The sequence below is a fragment of the Saccostrea cucullata genome, unplaced genomic scaffold, assembly GCF_032062105.1.
Source record: "Saccostrea cucullata isolate Sc308-1 unplaced genomic scaffold, CSIRO_AGI_Scuc_v1 ctg260, whole genome shotgun sequence".
Lineage (NCBI taxonomy): Eukaryota > Metazoa > Mollusca > Bivalvia > Ostreida > Ostreidae > Saccostrea > Saccostrea cuccullata.
Window position 1 is genome coordinate 181,080 of NW_026924928.1, and position 21,129 is coordinate 202,208.

General features: G+C 33.0%; 2 protein-coding genes across 6 annotated transcripts in view; one reads left to right on the forward strand and one right to left on the reverse strand.

Annotated features, from left to right (window-relative positions):
• Positions 1–13,002: 13,002 nt before the first annotated feature.
• Positions 13,003–20,987, reverse strand: LOC134267633 (thioredoxin-related transmembrane protein 2 homolog). Of its 2 annotated transcripts, none has more exons than XM_062749842.1 (8): positions 20,820–20,987; positions 16,042–16,102; positions 15,794–15,907; positions 15,402–15,478; positions 14,370–14,476; positions 14,104–14,169; positions 13,726–13,855; positions 13,003–13,443 (listed from the first exon to the last, which is right to left on the reverse strand). In XM_062749842.1, the coding sequence occupies exons 1-8, from the start codon at positions 20,838–20,840 to the stop codon at positions 13,324–13,326; spliced, it is 696 nt and encodes a 231-aa protein (XP_062605826.1). In that variant the 5' UTR covers positions 20,841–20,987; the 3' UTR covers positions 13,003–13,323. The 2 variants fall into 2 exon arrangements, with proteins under 2 accessions (XP_062605826.1, XP_062605825.1); XM_062749841.1 differs by lacking the exon at positions 20,820–20,987 and adding an exon at positions 16,642–16,828.
• Positions 18,789–21,129, forward strand: part of LOC134267631 (uncharacterized) — a 42,213-nt gene continuing 39,872 nt past the window's right edge. For 3 of the 4 annotated variants that reach the window (XM_062749837.1, XM_062749838.1, XM_062749839.1), the window contains exons 1-5: positions 18,793–19,023; positions 19,481–19,676; positions 19,940–20,088; positions 20,661–20,753; positions 20,853–21,023. In XM_062749837.1, coding sequence (XP_062605821.1) covers positions 18,880–19,023; positions 19,481–19,676; positions 19,940–20,088; positions 20,661–20,753; positions 20,853–21,023 — 753 coding nt within the window. In that variant the 5' untranslated portion in view covers positions 18,793–18,879. Of the gene's footprint in view, positions 19,024–19,480; positions 19,677–19,939; positions 20,089–20,660; positions 20,754–20,852; positions 21,024–21,129 lie in introns of all 4 variants that reach the window. The other variant, XM_062749840.1, reaches the window with a different exon arrangement.

The window sequence follows — 21,129 nt, forward strand, 5'->3', positions numbered from 1 at the left end:
TGATTGAGTTTCATAACGTTCACTCATTAAGTCAAACGTTTGCGTGACTTTTCGATGTTTTGGCTACTCGAACAGGTGCTACACAGAAACAAAATGTAACTTTATTATAAAGTATTGTTATTACCGATTCTAAATTCTGAATTTATATAGGAAGAATATAATCGTATCAAAATTTATCGAGCAAATATTAACAAACCTAGTGTTAAGGAAAAACACTAGACCAAATTGGAAATTGTTTACATTTTCCACATATTATTCACAAATCATAGATGAATTAAACATTGATCGCATGTGTTTTAAAAAAACTGTACGTCAAGGAGTACAATGCAATATACTGGTATTGCAGTGCATGGATGTTTTGCATAATGCTTAGTGGCAGAACCGTAGCTTTATGGTTTTATATACTCAGTATTAGTCTTTGACCATATCATGGTTATTAGTCTTTGACCATATCATGGTCAAAGACTAATACTAGTATATAAAACCATAACGCTACAGTTATGGTCAAAGTCTAGTATATAAATGCATAACTCTACAGCTTTGCAGACCTACTTAATGCTCAAATCAGGTTTGATATAAGATTCCGCAAAAGTAACTGTTTGTTTACGAAAACTCATCATGAGCAGCTCTTTAAACTGTTAGCGCTGAACAGAAATACGGTACTTCATCACAATCTCTCGACAATTACTGAAATGTAAAATCCTTTTAAAGGCAAGCTGTATAAATCTCTTGCAAAAGAAAAACTCCACTCATCAGTCAAAGACGAGTCTTCATTTAAAGATTCTCAATATATCAATACACACTGTATGTACAGTATATATAGTGTAGTTATTTTTATTTAGGTAAGCTATTAAAAAATCTGCTCATCAGTCAAAGATGAATCTTCATTTAAAGATTCTCAATATATCAATACACACTGTATGTACAGTATATATAGTGTAGTTATTTTTATTTAGGTAAGCTATTAAAAAATCTGCTCATCAGTCAAAGATGGATCTTCGTTTAAAGATTCTGTATATTTTCGCATACCCAAACTGGCCATTCGGTGAATAAAAATTATCGATATATAAGTTGTCCAAAAGTCCTTCGATATGATTTCTGATGTCCTTCGATGTAATTTCTGATAGTTAATGTTTGATTCATATCAAAGAATAATGAGAAAAATATAAAAGAATTGTGAATGAACAATCACGTCTAGGCTGTTTTTTGAAAGTCTCTTTCAGAACAAAAAATAAGATATTGTGAATTGTCAACCATATTTTTTAATTTTTATTTTTAATTCAATTAATGAAAACAAAAATGACTAAGTTGACTTCGATTGGATGATTCCCCAGGCATGACAATGCTCTGCATGCTATTGTAGCAGAAATCAGCAGTGTTCAGTTCTGCTTGTATTTGGACAAGTGAGTATTTTAGTCCCCTAGACTGGCAGTTCCTGTCTCATTCGTGCGAAATGACTGTATATTGAGGATTAAACAGGTAAGCCAGTTTATTATTCCCCCACCATATACCCTTCCAGACATCCTATTTATACAATTTTTCTTGAAGGATTGAATGTATGTTGTGAAATTTGCATCATAGAAGTTTATTTCAAAGTTCGATAATTCAAATTATGGCCCTTTGAACAACGTAGACAACACGATCTTTGCTTTCTGCTTTATATTATGCAAATGTTTAGGCAAAGCTAATGGATAACAGGCTTGTATACTATTTAAGACTGCAATAGTGTCCCTCAGCAATGGTCAAGTTTCATCATGACAAGATTGCCTTTGGTTGACGAGTTTATCTTACTATACAAGAAATGCTAAGCATGCAGGACTGAATCTGCGTTTGCTTGCGAAGTATACAAAGTAAATCGTTGCTTCGTTAGATTGAGTTTCAAAACGTTCACTCATTTAGTCAAGCGTTCACTTGATTTTTTACATTGTTTTGGCTACTCGAACAAGTGCAACACAGAAACAAAATGTAACTTTATTATAAAGTATCGTTATTACCAATTCTAAATTCTGAATGTATATATAGGAAGAGAACAATCGTATCAAAATTTATCGAGTAAATATTAACAAACCCAGTTTAAGGAAGAACACTGGCCTAAATTGTTTACATCTTTAACATATTATTCACAAATCGTACAATTAATTATAGATCACATGTGTTTTAAAAAGACTTTTCGTCAAGCAGTACAATGCAATACTAGTATACCGGTATTGCAGTGCATGGATGTTTTGCATAATGCTTAGTTGCAGGACCGTAGCTTTATGGTTTTATATATTAGTCTTTGACCGTATCATGGTCAATGACCAATATATAAAACCATAACGATACAGTTATGGTCAAAGACTAGTATACATATGCATAACTCTACAGCTTTGCAGACCTACATAATGCTCAAATCAGGTTTCGATATAAGATTCTGCAAAAGTAACTGTTGTTTGACGAGAACTCAGCTCGTTAAGCAGTGTTAGCACTGAACAGAAATACGGTAATTCATCGCAATCTCTCGACATAATTACTGACATGTTGAATTCTTTTTAAGGCAAGCTGTATAAATCCCTTCCAAAAGAAAAAAATCCACTCCTCAGTCAAAGATGAATCTTCATTTAAAGATTCTCAATAGATCAATACACAATGTATGTACAGTATATAGAGTGCAGTTCATTTTATTTTAGGTAAGCTATTAATAAATCCACTCATCAGTCAAAGATGAGTGTTCATTTGAAGATTCTGAATATTTTCGCATACCCAAACTGCTAATTAGGTGAATAAAAAATGAACAATATATAAGTTGTCCAAAAGTCCTTGAATATGATTTCTGATGTCCTTCGATGTAATTTTTGATAGTCAATTTTTGAATTGTGAATTAACAATCACATCCGGTCTGGTTTTTGAAACTCTCTTTCAGAACAATAAATAAAATAGTGTGAATTGTCAACCATATCTTTGATTCAATTAATTAAATCAAAAATGACTAAGTTGACTTTGATTGGATGATTCCCCAGGCATTACAATGCTCTGCCTTAAAATTGTATTGCAGCAGTGTTCAATTCTACTTGTACTTGGACAATCAAGTATTTATTCCCCCCACCTTCCTCCCTTCCAAACATCCTATTTATACAATTTTTCGTGTGCGATTGAATGTATGTTGTGAAATTTGCATAATGGAAGTTTGTTACAAAGTTTGATAATTCAAATTATGGCCCTTTGAACAACGTAGACAAAACGATCTTTGCTCCTGCTTTATATCATGCAAATGTTTAGGCAAAGCTAATGGATAACAGGCTTGTATACTATTTAAGACTTTAGAGAGTCCCTCATCGATGAACAAGTTTCGTCATGTCAAGCTTGCTCGTGGTTGGTGAGTTAATCTCACTACATAAGAAATGCTAAGCATATAGGACTGAAACTGCGTTTGCTTGCGAAGTAGACAAACTAAATCGTTGCTTTTTTTGATTGAGTTTCATAACGTTCACTCATTAAGTCAAACGTTTGCATGATTTTTCGATGTTTTGGCTACTCGAACAAGTGCAACACAGAAACAAAATGTAACTTTATTATAAAGTATCGTTATTACCGATTCTAAATTCTGAATTTATATAGGAAGAATACAATCGTATCAAAATTTATCGAGCAAATATCAACAAACCTAGTGTTAAGGAAAAACACTAGGCCAACTGGAAATTGTTTACATTTTCCACATATTATTCACAAATCATAGATGAATTAAACATTGATCGCATGTGTTTTAAAAAAACTGTACGTCAAGCAGTACAATATAATATACTGGTATTGCAGTGCATGGATGTTTTGCATAATGCTTAGTTGCAGAACCGTAGCTTTATGGTTTTATATACTCAGTATTAGTCTTTGACCATATCATGGTTATTAGTCTTTGACCATATCATGGTCAAAGACTAATACTAGTATATAAAACCATAACGCTACAGTTATGGTCAAAGTCTAGTATATACATTGTAAATGCATAACTCTACAGCTTTGCAGACCTACTTAATGCTCAAATCAGGTTTGATATAAGATTCCGCAAAAGTAACTGTTTGTTTACGAAAACTCATCATGAGCACTCTTTAAACTGTTAGCGCTGAACAGAAATACGGTACTTCATCACAATCTCTCGACAATTACTGAAATGTAAAATCCTTTTAAAGGCAAGCTGTATAAATCTCTTGCAAAAGAAAAACTCCACTCATCAGTCAAAGACGAGTCTTCTTTTAAAGATTCTCAATATATCAACACACAATGCATGTACAGTGTATAGAGTGTAGTTATTTTCTTTAAGGTAAGGTATTAATAAATCCACTCATCAGTCAAAGATGAATCTTCATTTAAAGATTCTCAATATATCAATACACACTGTATGTACAGTATATATAGTGTAGTTATTTTTATTTAGGTAAGCTATTAAAAAATCTGCTCATCAGTCAAAGATGGGTCTTCGTTTAAAGATTCTGAATATTTTCGCATACCCAAACTGGCCATTCGGTGAATAAAAATTATCGATATATAAGTTGTCCAAAAGTCCTTCGATATGATTTCTGATGTCCTTCGATGTAATTTCTGATAGTTAATGTTTGATTCATATCAAAGAATAATGAGAAAAATATAAAAGAATTGTGAATGAACAATCACGTCTAGGCTGTTTTTTGAAAGTCTCTTTCAGAACAAAAAATAAGATATTGTGAATTGTCAATCATATTTTTTAATTTTTATTTTTAATTCAATTAATGAAAACAAAAATGACTAAGTTGACTTCGATTGGATGATTCCCCAGGCATGACAATGCTCTGCATGCTATTGTAGCAGAAATCAGCAGTGTTCAGTTCTGCTTGTATTTGGACAAGTGGGTATTTTAGTCCCCTAGACTGGCAGTTCCTGTCTCATTCGTTCGAAATGACTATATATTGAGGATTAAACAAGTAATCCAGTTTATTACTCCCCCACCATATACCCTTCCAGACATCCTATTTATACAATTTGTCTTGAAGGATTGAATGTATGTTGTGAAATTTGCATAATAGAAGTTTATTTCAAAGTTCGATAATTCAAATTATGGCCCTTTGAACAACGTAGACAACACGATCTTTGCTTTCTGCTTTATATTATGCAATTGTTTTGGCAAAGCTAATGGATAACAGGCTTGTATACTATTTAAGACTGCAATAGTGTCCCTCAGCAATGGGCAAGTTTCGTCATGACAAGATTGCCTTTGGTTGACGAGTTTATCTCACTATTCAAGAAATGCTAAGCATGCAGGACTGAATCTGCGTTTGCTTGCAAAGTATACGAAGTAAATCGTTGCTTCGTTAGATTGAGTTTCAAAACGTTCACTCATTTAGTCAAGCGTTTACTTGATTTTTTACATTGTTTTGGCTACTCGAACAAGTGCAACACAGAAACAAAATGTAACTTTATTATAAAGTATCGTTATTACCAATTCTAAATTCTGAATGTATATATAGGAAGAGAACAATCGTATCAAAATTTATCGAGCAAATATTAACAAACCCAGTTTAAGGAAGAACACTGGCCTAAATTGTTTACATTTTTAACATATTATTCACAAATCGTACAATTAATTATAGATCACATGTGTTTTAAAAAGACTTTTCGTCAAGCAGTACAATGCAATACTAGTATACTGGTATTGCAGTGCATGGATGTTTTGCATAATGCTTAGTTGCAGGACCGTAGCTTTATGGTTTTATATATTAGTCTTTGACCGTATCATGGTCAATGACCAATATATAAAACCATAACGATACAGTTATGGTCAAAGACTAGTATACATATGCATAACTCTACAGCTTTGCAGACCTACATAATGCTCAAATCAGGTTTCGATATAAGATTCCGCAAAAGTAACTGTTGTTTGACGAGAACTCAGCTCTTTAAACAGTGTTAGCGCTGAATAGAAATACGGTACTTCATCGCAATCTCTCGACATAATTACTGACATGTTAAATTCTTTTTAAGGCAAGCTGTATAAATCCCTTCCAAAAGAAAAAAATCCACTCATCAGTCAAAGATGATTCTTCATTTAAAGATTCTAAATATATCAATACACACTGTATGTACAGTATATAGAGTGCAGTTAATTTTTTTTTTTAGGTAAGCTATTAATAAATCCACTCATCAGTCAAAGATGAGTGTTCATTTGAAGATTCTGAATATTTTCGCATACCCAAACTGCTAATTCGGTGAATAAAAAATGAACAATATATAAGTTGTCCAAAAGTCATTCGATATGATTTCTGATGTCCTTCGATGTAATTTCTGATAGTTAATGTTTGAATTGTGAATAAACAATCACATCCGGTCTGGTTTTTTGAAACTCTCTTTCAGAACAATAAATAAAATAGTGTGAATTGTCAACCATATCTTTGATTCAATTAATCAAAACAAAAATGATAAATTGACTTTGATTGGAGGATTCCCCAGGCATTACAATGCACTGCATTAAAATTGTATTGCGGCAGTGTTCAGTTCTACTTGTACTTGGACAATCAGGTATTTATTCCCCCACCATCCACCCTTCCAAACATCCTATCTATACAATATTTCGTGTGCGATTGAATGTATGTTGTGAAATTTGCATAATGGAAGTTTGTTACAAAGTTCGATAATTCAAATTATGGCCCTTTGAACAACGTAGACAAAACGATTTTTGCTCTCTGCTTTATATTATGCAAATCTTTAGGCATAGCTAATGGATAACAGGTTTGTACACTATTTAAGACTGCAATAGTGTCCCTTAGCAATAGACAAGTTTCGTCATGACAAGCTTGCTTTAGGTTGGTGAGTTAATCTCACTACAAAAGAAAAGCTTGGCATGCATGACAGAAAGATGCGTTTGATTGTTAAACAAAGCAAATCGGTGCCTTATTTGATAGAGACTCAAAACGTTCACTCATAAGTCAATCGTTCATTTGATTTTTCAGTGTTTTGGCTATCCAGACAAGAGCAACACGGAAATAAAATGTAACTTTGTTATAAAGTATCGTTATTTAACGATTCTAAATTCTGAATGTATATAGTGAGAGAACAATCTTATCTTTATTGATTAAATATTAAGAAACCTATTCCACCTCGTTTGTTTAAAGGAAGAACACTAGGCTAAATTGGAAACAGTTTACATTTTTAACATAATTTTTACAAATCGTAGTTGAATTTAATATTGACCATGCGTGTTTTAAATAGACTGTATGTCAAGCAGCAGTACAATGCAATGCATTGCAGTGCAATTAGATCTTTAACAAGCAAATTCAAAGAATTGTGGTCCCCCGCTTTCGGTATCTTTTTGGATGAGATTTCATTTTTTTATGACATTTTGTGTCTAATATGAACGCCCTATCATAAGTCATCTATTTAGAAATTATCACAGAACTCCAAGGTCAAGGTCAAAGGGTTAACGTTCTTGGTATACAATGAAAAGTCTTCTCACAAGGATTACATATGTGAAGTATGAAAGCCCTAGCCCCTAGTCCCCTACCATTCAAAAGTTATGGTCAAGGTTAAAGTTTTCTCATAAGTACAAAAAATCTCCAAGGTCAAGGTCAAAAGGTCAAGGTTGTTGGTATCAAATGAAAGGTCTTGCCACAAAGAATACATATGTGAAATATGAAAGTCCTGGTATCTACTGTTCAAAAGTTGTGGCCAAGGTCAAAGTTTTTTAAAAGTAGGTCAAATTCCAAGGTCAAGGTCCAAGGTTCTTGGTATTCAATGAAAGGTCTCTTCACAAGAATTATATATATGAAGTATGAAAGCCCTAGCCCTTACCATTCAAAAGTTATGGTCAAGGTTAAAGTTTTTTCATAAGTACGGAAATCTCCAAGGTCAAGGTCAAAAGGTCAAAGTTGTTGGTATCCAATAAATAGATTAAGGGTGGTTGCCAATGATCTGTCTGTAATTGCTGCACAAAGTAGACATTTGTGAAATATGAAAGCCCTAGTACCTATCATTTAAAAGGTATGGCCAAAGTAAAAGTTGGGGGATTTTTGTGTAAAAGTGGGTCAAACTCCAAGGTCAAGGTCAAAAGGTCAAATTTGGTGGTTATGAAAGAAAGGTCTTGTCACAAGGAATACACATATGAAATATGAAAGTCATAGCTCAACTAAATCAAAAGTTATGGGCAAGGTTAAAGTTTTTGTGACGGACGGACAGACTGACGGACAGCTAGACAAACGGACAGACGGACAGACGAATGAGATTTAATGTCCCCTCGCTTTCGCGAAAGCGGGGGACAGTAAAAGCAAACTTAATTACCTTGCAATTGAAAGAACTTCACTCAACGCTGTGGAATGCCATATACGACAGCCAACTGCTGACTGCTTACTGCCAACTGTCAACTGCTTACTGCTTACTGTCACACATATTTGAATAAATTTTATTTTGATATTGATATTTATGTTAATTTTCAAAAAAAGAAGAAAAAAAAAACAGGCGCGGATCTAGAACATTTTTTTTCCAAGAGGGTCACTCATGTTAAAAATATATCCAACCCAGATATTTCTTGACAAGAAATGTGAAAATTTATTTTGGCCGGGAGAGGGGGTTCCCATGTGTCATACCTTCATGTCTATGACATTTTTATACCAACTTAACACGAAACCGCGTTTTCGGGGGGGGGGGGGGGGTTCTAAGGTCCTTTTAAGTTGATTTATTTTATACATTGAATAACTTTTAGTTGGTTTAGTGTGTGCATTAAATAACATTACAAATTTCAGAGGGGTGGTCCGGACCTCTCTCTCTAGATCTATGCATGTAAAACATATCTTATTTGTAAAAGCAAAGAGATATAAATTTTCCAACCCCAAGATATTTGCATGTGAAACATTATAACACACAGAGATATACATCTTTAATTTGAGGAAATTTTTAGCTGTAGAATATAATGGAAAATGTAAACTTATTTTTAAAACATCTTTCCCTGCAAAACAAGAAATTCTTTTTTTTTTTTTTTTCATTTTTCTCTCTTCAAAGGTTTTGTTGTCTCCGGGGTTGGGGGAGGGTGTACTTCTTTAAAGATTAAATGCAGAAAATAGTCATTTTATTACCTATTTCAAATGAGAAAACAAATAAAAAATGTACTTTATCAATCGCATATACTGAATAAATATTAAATAGGATAAACATATTGGTCATTTAATCAATTTAATTTTACCAGGGTGACCCTCTTGGAAAAAATGACCTGGATCCGCGCCTGTTTTTTTTTTTTTGAAAGTTCACATAAATATCAATATAAATATAAAAATTATTCAAATATTTGTGGCAGTTAGCAGTAAGCTGCTGACAGTTGGCAGTAAGCAGTCAGCAGTAAGCAGTTGGCTGTCGTATATGGCATTCCATACAACGCAAATGTTCTTTTGAATGTTTTGCTTAGCTGCAGAACTGTAGCTTTATGGTTTTACCGTTTTATACATAAGTCTTTGACCATATCATGGTCAAAGACTAATATATAAAACCATAACGCTACAGTTATGGTCATAGGCTAGTACTTGTATTTAAAGATATATTAATACACAATATCATGGTGACATATTTTTAGTACATAAAATATAATTTAACTAACATTAAATTGTAATGTAAATTTGTTATTACGAGGGTTGTCCCAAAAAGTCGTAGACAATGTTAATAACTTTTTAAACACGTAACCAATACTAACCAAATTTTGCATAGACATAATACATTCAATGTTCTTTAAAATTGTGAATTCTTAAATATATATCTTTCATATTAATTATAATGGGACGATTTATTTGAAGGCCGATATGGTCTGTCGGCGCACGACCAAAATTCGGAATAATTTACGCATATAACTATTACATTTGCTTTTATTTCTTTGGTACTATGTAAAAGATTGAACTAAAATTTAAATCACTAAAACCAGAATTAAAAGCTTAATAATATGTCAAAATTTCATTTAAATAGCATTAGAAACAGACGACTGGTGACATGATTTTGAAAGTGATGTTCGAATCGAGATTGATGAAAATGACGTCGTCGAACGCGTACCCGGCGCACGGAAATGTAATAAATTGCTTTTGGTATGTTTTATATTCACCAGAGACGGGATAAAAGAGTACAGGAAGGACACTACTCACTATTTTTTTAATAGAAAAGGTGTTTTTGAATAGCATGAGATTCAAAGATCGTTTTTCCTCTATATCGAAAAAAAAGATAGTTATTGCATGTAAAGTAGAGTACTGATCGTTTAACGCAGACATTTGGGAAAGTTCTGAGCCATGAACGTCATCAAACAATGTGTATTCTCTGCTGCCTAAAATGTAAGATAATCTTTCAACTAATTTAATCTTGACTAAAAATTTGAATCTGCTTAAGAAAACGGACAGTAGTGAATTTAAATTAGTCCCGTAGTCATGAGTGGTTTTTCACTAAAAGAATATTCATTTGGATGTTACATGTAATAGCCTGATGTGAAGCAGAAAAAGGGACCATAACGTTATGAGACGTAAATTACGCTTGCTCTCATGCGCCGATGTACACTTACATGGTTTCTTCATTTTTTCATAGTTTTCTTATTAAATGTGGTATCGTCATGAAACTTTAAATGCAAGATAAAAAAATGTTACTCTTTGCTATGACAAGAAATTTGATTTAGCAAAGAGAAAATAAACTATGTTCCCTGTCTACGACTTTTTGGGACAACCCTCGTATTATTGAATTTTACATAAAGCTCAATGACAAATAAGGCAAAAATAATCCAAACAAAATGTGTTTGCGAAACATTGATGAGCCCGTATGGCAGCTTAAGGGGAAGGTTGCAGTTTCTCAAATACAAGTCAAAATTTAAACCCAAGTTAATGTCAAAAATGTTGGTACCAAGAGGAGGGAAGGTCTGTTCACAAGGAATACACATGTGAAATATATTAAAAAGCCCTAGTACTATATGTACCTGTTCAAAAGTTATGGACAAGGTTAAAGTTTTCTAAAAGTGGTTCAAACTCTGAGGTCAAGTTTTTATACCAGTTGAAAGGTCTTGTCACGATGAATTATGAAAGCCATGGCTCCAACTGTTCTAAAGTTATGGACAAGGTTTAAGTTTGGTAATTTTTAGTAAAAGTGGGTCAAACTCCAAGGTCATGGTCAAGAGGTCAAATTTGGTCCCAAAAAACGGTTTTATCACAAGGAAATACATGTAATTTAATCTTACTTAATACATGTATCATGAGATTTTCTGTCATGGCGGTCAGTGTTAAAGGTGTAGAATAGATTTGGTGGAATTTGAATGTGTTACATAAGGATCAATTCCTTGCTCTGCAATTCTAGAGCAGTCTCACCACTGCACCATGTGGGTGCTTTTTAATGGCATCACCCACTGTCACAAGCAAATACTAGAACTGTCCAAACAGGACAAAATACTCCCCACTGGGTTTTTCAGAAGTAAGTTTTTCCTTAATAAAGATATGTATCAAACATGAATAATGAATTTTTCTTCCAGTGACCTTGAACTTCTCCAAATGACCTTGGGTCAAGGTCAAGACACACCCTTAGGTCATGGGCAATCTTTGTGTGAAATGAGAACCTACCAAGTTTATCTTTAAGAAAGATATGGACCGGACACGAATTATGAAATTTTTCTTCCAGTGACCTTGAAGTTCCCCAAATGACCTTGGATCAAGGTCATGACACACCCTTGCTTCATGGGTAATCTTTGTGTGAAAGGAGAACCTACCAAGTTTATCCATAAGATATGGACCGGACACGAATTATGAAATTTTTCTTCCAGTGACCTTGAACTTCTCCAAATGACCTTGGATCAAGGTCTTGACACACCCTTAGGTCATGGGCAATCTTTGTGTGAAATGAGAACCTACCAAGTTTATCTTTAAGAAAGATATGGACCTGACAAGAATTATGACATTTTTCTTCCAGTGACCTTGAAGTTCCCCAAATGACCTTGGATCAAGGTCATGACACACCCTTGCTTCATGGGTAATCTTTGTGTGAAATTAGAACCTACCAAGTTTATCCATAAGATATGGACTGGACATGAATTGTGAAATTTTTCTTCCAGTGACCTTGAACTTCCCCAAATGACCTTGGGTCAAGGTCATGACACACCCTTAGGTCATGGGCAATCTTTGTGTGAAATGAGAACCTACCAAGTTTATCTTTAAGAAAGATATGGACCTGACACGAATTATGACATTTTTCTTCCAGTGACCTTGAACTTCCCCAAATGACCTTGGATCAAGGTCATGACACACCCTTGCTTCATGGGTAATCTTTATGTGAAAGAAGAACCTACCAAGTTTATCCATAAGAAAGATATGGACCGGACACGAATTATGAAATTTTTCTTCCAGTGACCTTGAACTTCCCCAAATGACCTTGGATCAAGGTCATGACACACCCTTGGGTCATGGACAATCTTTGTGTGAAATGAGAACCTAAGTTTATCTTTAAAAAAGATATGGACCGGACACGAATTATGAAATTTTTCTTCCAGTGACCTTGAAGTTCCCCAAATGACCTTGGGTCAAGGTCATGACACACCCTTAGGTCATGGGCAATCTTTGTGTGGAGTAGTAGATTCTAATGTCCCTCTTTAAGAAAAATATGGACCGGACACGATTGCACAGACAGACGGACAGACGGACAAGGTGATTCCTATATACCCCCCCAAACTTGTTTGCGGGGGGTATAATAATTGCCTCCAAGATGAGATTGATTTTAAATCCAATATAATTTTAAATAAAATGGCTGTAAAGTTAACACATATAGCATCATGTGTGAAAATATCAGAGATGAGCAATTCATCAATTACTATTAGATTTAGTTAATGATGTCATACTTCAAGAACGGTCTTCCTTCATGAAAAATTATTTCATGATTTATCACATTCATACTTATGTACTCAACTTACCCAGGGTATATTAAAGCAAAATTTCATAACTTTTTGTAAACATTGAATTTTGAGGGCTCAATAAAACCCAAACCATACCTTCTTCTTTGTACATGAACCAATTTAAAAATGTAAAAAATGACTTTATTTCCATGTAATCTGAACAAAAAGAAGAGATTCATCCACATCTTTCACTTCTTGACCTTGAAAGCCTCAGAACAAGTCTAATTTTAATAATCAAGTTTTGTATCCAATCCTCTTCAAACATTTAACCCAAACCCAAGACTATATAAAAATCCTGTTTAACATATCATAAAACACAGAATATTTTATGTATTGCCTGTTGAACAGGTACTTTTGCAGACTTGGCATAGAGAAGATTTAACATTGCACTCCATTCTTTGTCTCTTTTTTCATTGCACGACTTGGAAATTATTTTGGCCTCAGTTTTCTTTCTTTTCTTTGGCAGCATCTTTGTCAGTTTTGTCTTTGTAGCCTTTTAAAGGATTTTGTTTACACCTTTGGTAGATGTTATTGAGATCAAAATCTGCAATCACTGCATCCTGTTTGTGAAAAGAAAATAAATGTTAAAAGCTTTACATACGACAAGATTGTTTAAAAAATAAAATCACTTCAAGCAATAGTTTTTTTTGTGTGTGTCTCAATGCCCCCACATCAATTTTTTTTCTTGTTGAGAAAAGGACAAAATTAAATATTAAAATGCATTATTTAAGGTTGCTTGCATGCTTAATTAATGGATATTTGTATCATTGAAGACTGTAAAGTCTGTGGAAATAAAAAAAATCAATATTTTTGTTTTCAAATGATAATCTGTCTTGTCTTACCTTTGAGAATTTGTAACGCAGGACTGTGCCCTTTGGTGAAATGAATGGCTTTCTGTTTGTCTCTTTTCCATTCTCAAAAACAATAACAGTGGGCAGCTGCTTTGACCAGGAGCTACTGTCAATATTGAATCTGCAAAAGATTTTATGGGAGTGAAATATAAACATAGGAGTTGTAACTCAAAAATATTGATATTTTCTTTTAAATAGAATTTCGATTAATGACATATGTTAATGATATATGACTTTTTTTCCATTTCCTTAAGTATACACGAGCAATTGAGATAAAGGTCTACATAAAACAATAAGCATCCAAATAAAACAAAAAATTCACTTTACAACCATTCATGTACAAACTAAATTACTTTGTGTTTTACTTACGCTTTTCCTACATCTGGATACCTGGACACATCAATTTTACCAAATTTTAGGTTGTCTAGATGATATCTACAAATGTCAACAAATACTACATCTTGAGAAGTGCTAAATGGGCTTGTGTGTTAAAAAAACACTGGATTAAATTATTTACATTCCAAATGTAGATAACACTGCTGTCCAAGAAATTTTTGCTTCATTAAAGAAGACTTAATAAATTGAGAGGAAATATATGCTTGTTATGTGAACAGTGCAATGCATAAAGTACATACTGAGATGAAATTTCAGAGAAAATTGGAGCAAATGTAACACACTGTGGTGACCAGGCAGCATAGAATGAAATAATCCAGGTAATTCTTTTGTCTCTTTCTAACTCCTCCTGTAGAAATAAAAAGTACAAATTCTTAATTTGACTGCTTTAAATATTGAGAAATCTTGATGTTTTTGCTTCACATTTTCAATATTGGTATGTTTTATTGATTCAAAACTGCATTTCAAATTTCAGATACATGGCCATTAGTGATGGGGAATCGGAAAAAAATCAGAATCGATTATCGGTAATAATCGGATGGGCATAATCGATTAATAATCGATTATAATCGAAATTTTGAACTATAATGAAATTAATATAGAAAAGTTAAAACTAATTCAGATTTCTGTCAGACTTTTACAAAAAATTCATTTACATACATAAAATATTCAAAAATGTTAATTGAAATTTCTTTTTTTAAGTGGAGAATAATATTTTGTTTACTCTAACAAATGTAGGACTATTAAAAACAGAATGGGAATTTATTTTTTTTAATAAAGTCCATGCAATGGGTATTTTACTGATATTAGTCCCACCTTTCATTTAATACATGTACCTATTTCTTTTATTTAGTTTTAATTAGTTAAAATTGTAAGTTTTAAAAGTAGTTATCCAGAAGAAAGACTTGTATTTCTGATTATAATTACGTTTAAAGATTGATTAAACTAATTATGATTTCCTTTGTATATAGTAAAACCTTGCAATATCACCGTTTCCTGGTTTTAGTCTGACCCCATATTTAATCATGGCGGTAAAAGTATCAACAAGACACGGAATCCTTTCATGTTTTCAACATTCATCACTACTTTTATGCTCTTTGCACTTGGATTTGGTAATAAAATTAAAGTATGACAATTTCATTTTTTGTTAGCGATGTCGGCGACATTTATTTTATAATCGATTAGTAGCATCGAAGAGCTTCTAACGACCGACAATCGATTGTCGGCGACAATCGTTCTATCACTAATGGCCATGCATCTTGTATTTTTCTCACCTGTAAATGAGGTCCTCTAAAATAAGTGATATATTCAGGACCTTGGTAAACAGGTCTAGGGAGAACAATTGTATGTACTGTATGTAAGAGAAAAAAAAAGATTTAGAACAAGCTCAGAATTCCATATCTATTTTTCATTACAACGATAAAAACTGAAAAAAGTATTTTAAAGTACAACATGACTTCACATGTGAAAAACTATTATAAGCATGTCTGTATTATTATAAAGGTATGCAGGTATAATATTGACACCAACAATAGTCTACTTCTCTCAGAAAGAATTGGAGAAAAAGTTTGCTTATTTGATTGAAAGGTATATCACATGTAAAATTTCCCAGTAAATAGTAAGAAAAAAGTACATTGATTTCATAGTACAATGTATTTATACTTACATAAAACCACAAGAAAATACACCAGACCATAGATAGGACTTGCCCGGAACATCATAACACCATTCAAAAATTTTGCAAACATGCATGCTGTATTCACATAATCCAAGAATGCGGCTGCAAAATCAGTATGTGCCATGTCAACATTTATGATAAGTATGTACAAATTACTAAATTTGTGTATCTGTTATCTGTATTTAATTTTTCAAAATAAATTTTCTGAAAAATGTGTGGGTAAAATAAGAAATTACCATGTTTACGGCATTTTATCACAATAATACAGCCTAGAAAAGTCAGCCATTCCCACTCTTTCTGAAATGAAGAGAAAAGTGATAATGAAAGTTTGTTTATTGACTTGTAATCTGCATTTGTAATGCTGCAATATATATGTACATAATCTTATTTATTTAAAACAAGATATGCTTCATCTTATTTATTTAAAACAAGATTGGCTTTCAAATTTGTTTTTTTAAATACACTTAAATACTTAGTATAAAGAAACAAAATTCGGACCTACAGCAAGTCCAGTCAAAAGACTATTAGTAGGTAGAAATAGTCTTTCCATTGGACCTGTACAGGACCACTTTGTGTAATCAAAGAATATTTACATGTATGAACTACTGTTTATTATTTTTTTGTCGAGATAATGAAGGTGAGAGTTCAATTCTAATGTTTTATAAATTTTATACCAAAAGGTACCTTATATAAGTGACAAAATATAAATATCTAATCAAACATATGCTGCTAGGGCTACATGAGCAAAGCCAAGCGATCGTCAATCTCATCAAAAATTGCCCAAGGGCAACATGGCATGCTGCAAAAAGCTTAAAACTTTTAAACATTACCCTTACCAATTCTAAGAAGCAGTCATCAAAAAGGTATTCACATATTGGACGATTTGTCTTCAGAAGGTAATACGATACAGAAAGTAGTACATTGGTGACCAAATGTACGCTCAAAATGTCTTTGATTTCAGCAACCAATTTTGACATTTTTGATCTTCACAGCTTTCAACACCGGAAGTATTACATTGGCATTGAACAGGTTGTTCTTAAGCGAATTCGTGGATTTTTTCTGTTCGATATAGATTTATTAAATTGTTTCACATAGTTAAACCTGAAAAGTGAAAGCTTTTTTATTTGAATGTATTTTAGTTAGTACAGATTTTTAATAATTGACCGTAGGTTAATCATACCATGTCGGAATGTTTACTTTATAGAATCGAATATTTTAGATACAACTGATAAAGCATTTGAAAATGAAAGTAAAGTTTCGACTGTGCGGCGAGGCGATGGATTCTCATCATTCTGTTGTTATTTAAGAATGGAAGATCTTTATAGCATTTTAGACTGTGAGGAAACAGCAACGTTTGAAGAAATAAAGAAAAGTTACCAAAAATTGGCTTTACGGAGTCATCCAGACAAAATCTTATCACAAAATGGTGGAGAAATTTCGGATTTGCAGCAAAATGCACATGAAGAATTTGCAAAAATAAATTTTGCATGGACTATCTTGAGCAATCAAGATTTAAGGAAGCAGTATGACATAAAGTGGAAACAGAGATTAATATCTCAGGATTGGCCTATTCAGGACGACGTTGAGATAGGTGATTTTGAAAAGTGTGACATGTCTGAAGCAGATGACATAACTTACACATATCCTTGTAGATGTGGTGGTGAATACCTTTTATCAGAGACTGATATTCAAATTAAGTTTGATATTGTTTGTTGTGATACATGTTCTCTAAGTGTGAGGATTTTGTATGGTTAAACATGACTTGTAAATTAATCTAATTAATAATATTAAATTATTTACTAATGATTAATGCATCTATACATATACAATGTATCTGCATATGAAAAATTCGAAAAAGTTGTATATGAAAGAATAAAAGTATTAAGAATTCAGCAAGATTTGTTTATGATTTGTTACTCCCCCCCTTTATCACTTTATACCATGGCTATCTTGTTGAGTTGCGTCACTGTATATGTGCTTGTAGTCAATGAAAAATGTGATGAAATAGTCTTATAATTCAAAATTGTGAACAAGTGAAAAAAGTGAATTGATCACATGCACTTGGCATGTACTATTAGCTACACACGAAACTAATAAAAGATCTGTTAGAGATGGCCCCAGATTCTTCTACGTTTTTGTTTAAAGTAGGTCAAACTCCAAGGTCCAAGGGCCATGTTGGTATCCAATGAAAGGTATTGTTACAAAGAATACATATATGAAATATGAAAGCCCTAGCCCTTACCATTCAAAATTATGGCCAAGGTGAAAGTTAATAAAAGTAGGTCAGTCTTCAAGGTCACATGGTTTAAGTTTTTGGTATCCAATGAAAGCTAGGTCTTATCACAAACTGACAAAGAATATTAATATTTATGAAGTATGAAAGTCCTAGCATCACCTGTTCAAAAGTTATGGCTAAAGTAAAAATTTAGAATTATGGTGTAAACTTGGGTCAAACTCCAAGGTCAGGGTCAAATTTGGTGGTACCAAAAGAAAGGTCTTTTCACAAGGAATACACCCATGACACCTGTGAAATATGAAAACCATTGTCCCAACAATCAAAAGTTATGGGCAAGGTTAAAGTTTTTCAGGACAAACAGACAGATATACAGCTAGACAGAGGGACATAGCAAAAACTATATACCTCGAAACTTTGTTTACGGGGGCATAATTAAATAAGTTTCTTCTTTGCCCAAGTGTGTTTATATCAATAGATATATACATCGGGATCGTAGTACAGAAATAAATCATATCGGGTTCAAAATTCATAATGTGTCATTGTAAACAAAAAACAAAAAAAGAATCATTGAATGTTTAGAAAACCGTAAAACCATAAACAAATCTAGACTGAAATTAACATATTGTGCTTATTATGCTTTTAAGAATCATGTGTTTTTGCCGAGATGACTGTCACTTCATTTTTGTCAACTGTTCCCTCTCCAACCTTGATTAGGGTTTGATTCACTCTATTTTTCTTTTTCGTTTCCTTGTGGTGCAATACCATTATCATGATTATTTAAGAAAAAAGATCTTCAGACTTGCTTCATTCTATCTTGCGGAGAAAGACGTTCTAAATTATGGTAATTTCTGGCTCAAATCTTTTTCACAATTGCACTTTTGTGTTGGAGTTTGATAGTTTGACAAGATTCAAAGTGAAGCAGTGTTGGAGGAGAAAGATAACTGAAAATGGAGGAACTATATCCTACGTTTTTACTCGTAAGGTAAGTAATAAAATGATGTAGGTACCATAACTTTATGCAGTACAGTATTAGATTTTGGAGTTTGCTGTAAATTTCATCACTATGTAGACATGACCAACTGCTTATACTGATATCATGGATATTGTCAGACCCTTCATAGCTGCAGAACTGTTACAGCTCTGTGCTTTAAAAAAATCAGACAGATAAAGCAGAGAGCTACAGATCCAAGTATTGTAAAATCCTTCAATTTACACCGTCACTTTCTTTGTTGTTCACTTCAAGTATTATTTCTTGTAATTAATGCTTCCCCGGCTTTGAGAATGAATTAGCATTACAGACAGACAGAACTACAGACAGACAGCTAAACAGACTGACCAAAATTAATATCCCCAACATTCAGCAGGCGACAAAAAAATAACAACTTGTTTTGGAATACAGTTATATTTTTGCTAACTCAGTGTAATCTTTTCTTCTCTAGACAAACTATGTTGTGCTATTTGGAGATATGCTGGAAAAATCCTCCTATAAACAGAGGCAAGCCGTGCGATACAGTGTCCCTGTTGTTCGATGTGAGTTCATCACAGACAGTATAGAACAGCAAGAGATTCTGCCAACAGCCAAGTACGAAGTGGGAGAGCCACTCACTGGAAAGAATTTCAGAAAAGGACGAATAAGTAAGGACTTATTCACTACAGTACAGTACTTATGCATTTTTAATCGTTGAAAATTTAAAACTGTTCATTCTTTTAATCGTTAAAAAAAAATTATATGTTTAATAAGCATACATTTTGTGAATCATTGTCTTAAAAGGAAGACTTTTCTTACTTGAATCACTGTTTACTGGATTTTGTGTCCAAACCTAGTTTGTGAAAGGTAATTGGACACAAATTGTTGATATTAAATAAAATCATTTATAATCTATTTATTTCATTCACAGCAAAATTACAGAAGGCTAAAACTTACCTTAATGCAAGGCATCAGAAGGCCGTGAATTTAAATGCCATAAAATCGTGGTCATTGGATGATCCAGAGGCCCCTTCTCCCAATGATGATAAATATGAAGTGGCAAAATGGGCTCTGCTAAAGGCATGTATTACTCATCTCAATTCTCTTTTTTTTAATTATATATTTTTAGTTATTCATTACTTATTTCTTTTAATAAAGATGCATAGGTTCAAGTTTGTTCAACTCATGACCCCCGGTTGTTGGCTGGGGCCACTATGGGTGATCAAATTTTTATATGGGTATACCTGGGTATATAGGATTTTTATAAAATCTTTTCATGAACAGCAAAACACATGGTTATTTTATATGGAGACATCCAGGAATAGTTTATTATTCAATTTTGTTCAAAACATGACCACTGGGGGAGGGTGGGTCTACAATGGGTGTCCAAATTTTTAAATCTGAAAAAGGAAAAAAGAATTTTTTAAATCAGATGATTGTTATGGCCCATTTGCCACCTGTTTTGAAAGATGTGTGCCCTATATGTAATAACTATGAATGTTTGTACATGTAATTTTAATCTGACTTAAATTTTGTTTTATTAAGTGACATTGAAAAAATGTCTGAGAATTTTGTAAATCAATTTAAGAGTAATGATTCTGATGAGAATGAAAATGCCAAGTGAAAATAATTTATTATATTCTATTTTTTAGTCCTCAAAAATGGTTCACATTATTGAGGTGCATGCCCTGACATCTAGTGAGAAGTTCAGACTTTATCATCAAGGGGGGCAACTAGATGGAGAGGTACATTGAAATGATTTTTCACATCTGCAAATGTGTCTATTATTAATTATTAAATATTACACCTACCACAGTATGTAACAAATTCATGTTCTATTCTAGCATATCCAGGCTAGAGAGGGGCCTGTAGTTTGGTATCTGGACTCTGCAGATGAAGTTCTAATTTGCTTTGAACAGTTATACAAGAGGTACACATCAGGTCTGATGAATATGGAGCCATGGCACACACCCAAATTTATCTCCAATCAGATAGGATCCCACAAACTGAAGATGGTATGCAGAAGTATAATATCTTAACTATACAAAAGGTTTATACCAGGAAATCAAATAACAGTGAATCAAGCAGAGGATGAATCTTCCTGCCTTTCCCCTTTCCTTC

Bases quoted from the DNA above. Each gene is read 5' to 3' on its own strand.
- LOC134267633 (XM_062749841.1), bottom strand. From the start codon at position 16,782: ATGTCAAAATTGGTTGCTGAAATCAAAGACATTTTGAGCGTACATTTG. The intron at 15,908-16,041 runs GTAATTTCTTAT...CTGATTTTGCAG, and splicing joins GATAAAATGCCGTAAACATG to CCGCATTCTTGGATTATGTG. The intron at 13,856-14,103 runs GTAAGTAAAACA...AATCTTTTGCAG, and splicing joins TATCCAGATGTAGGAAAAGC to ATTCAATATTGACAGTAGCT.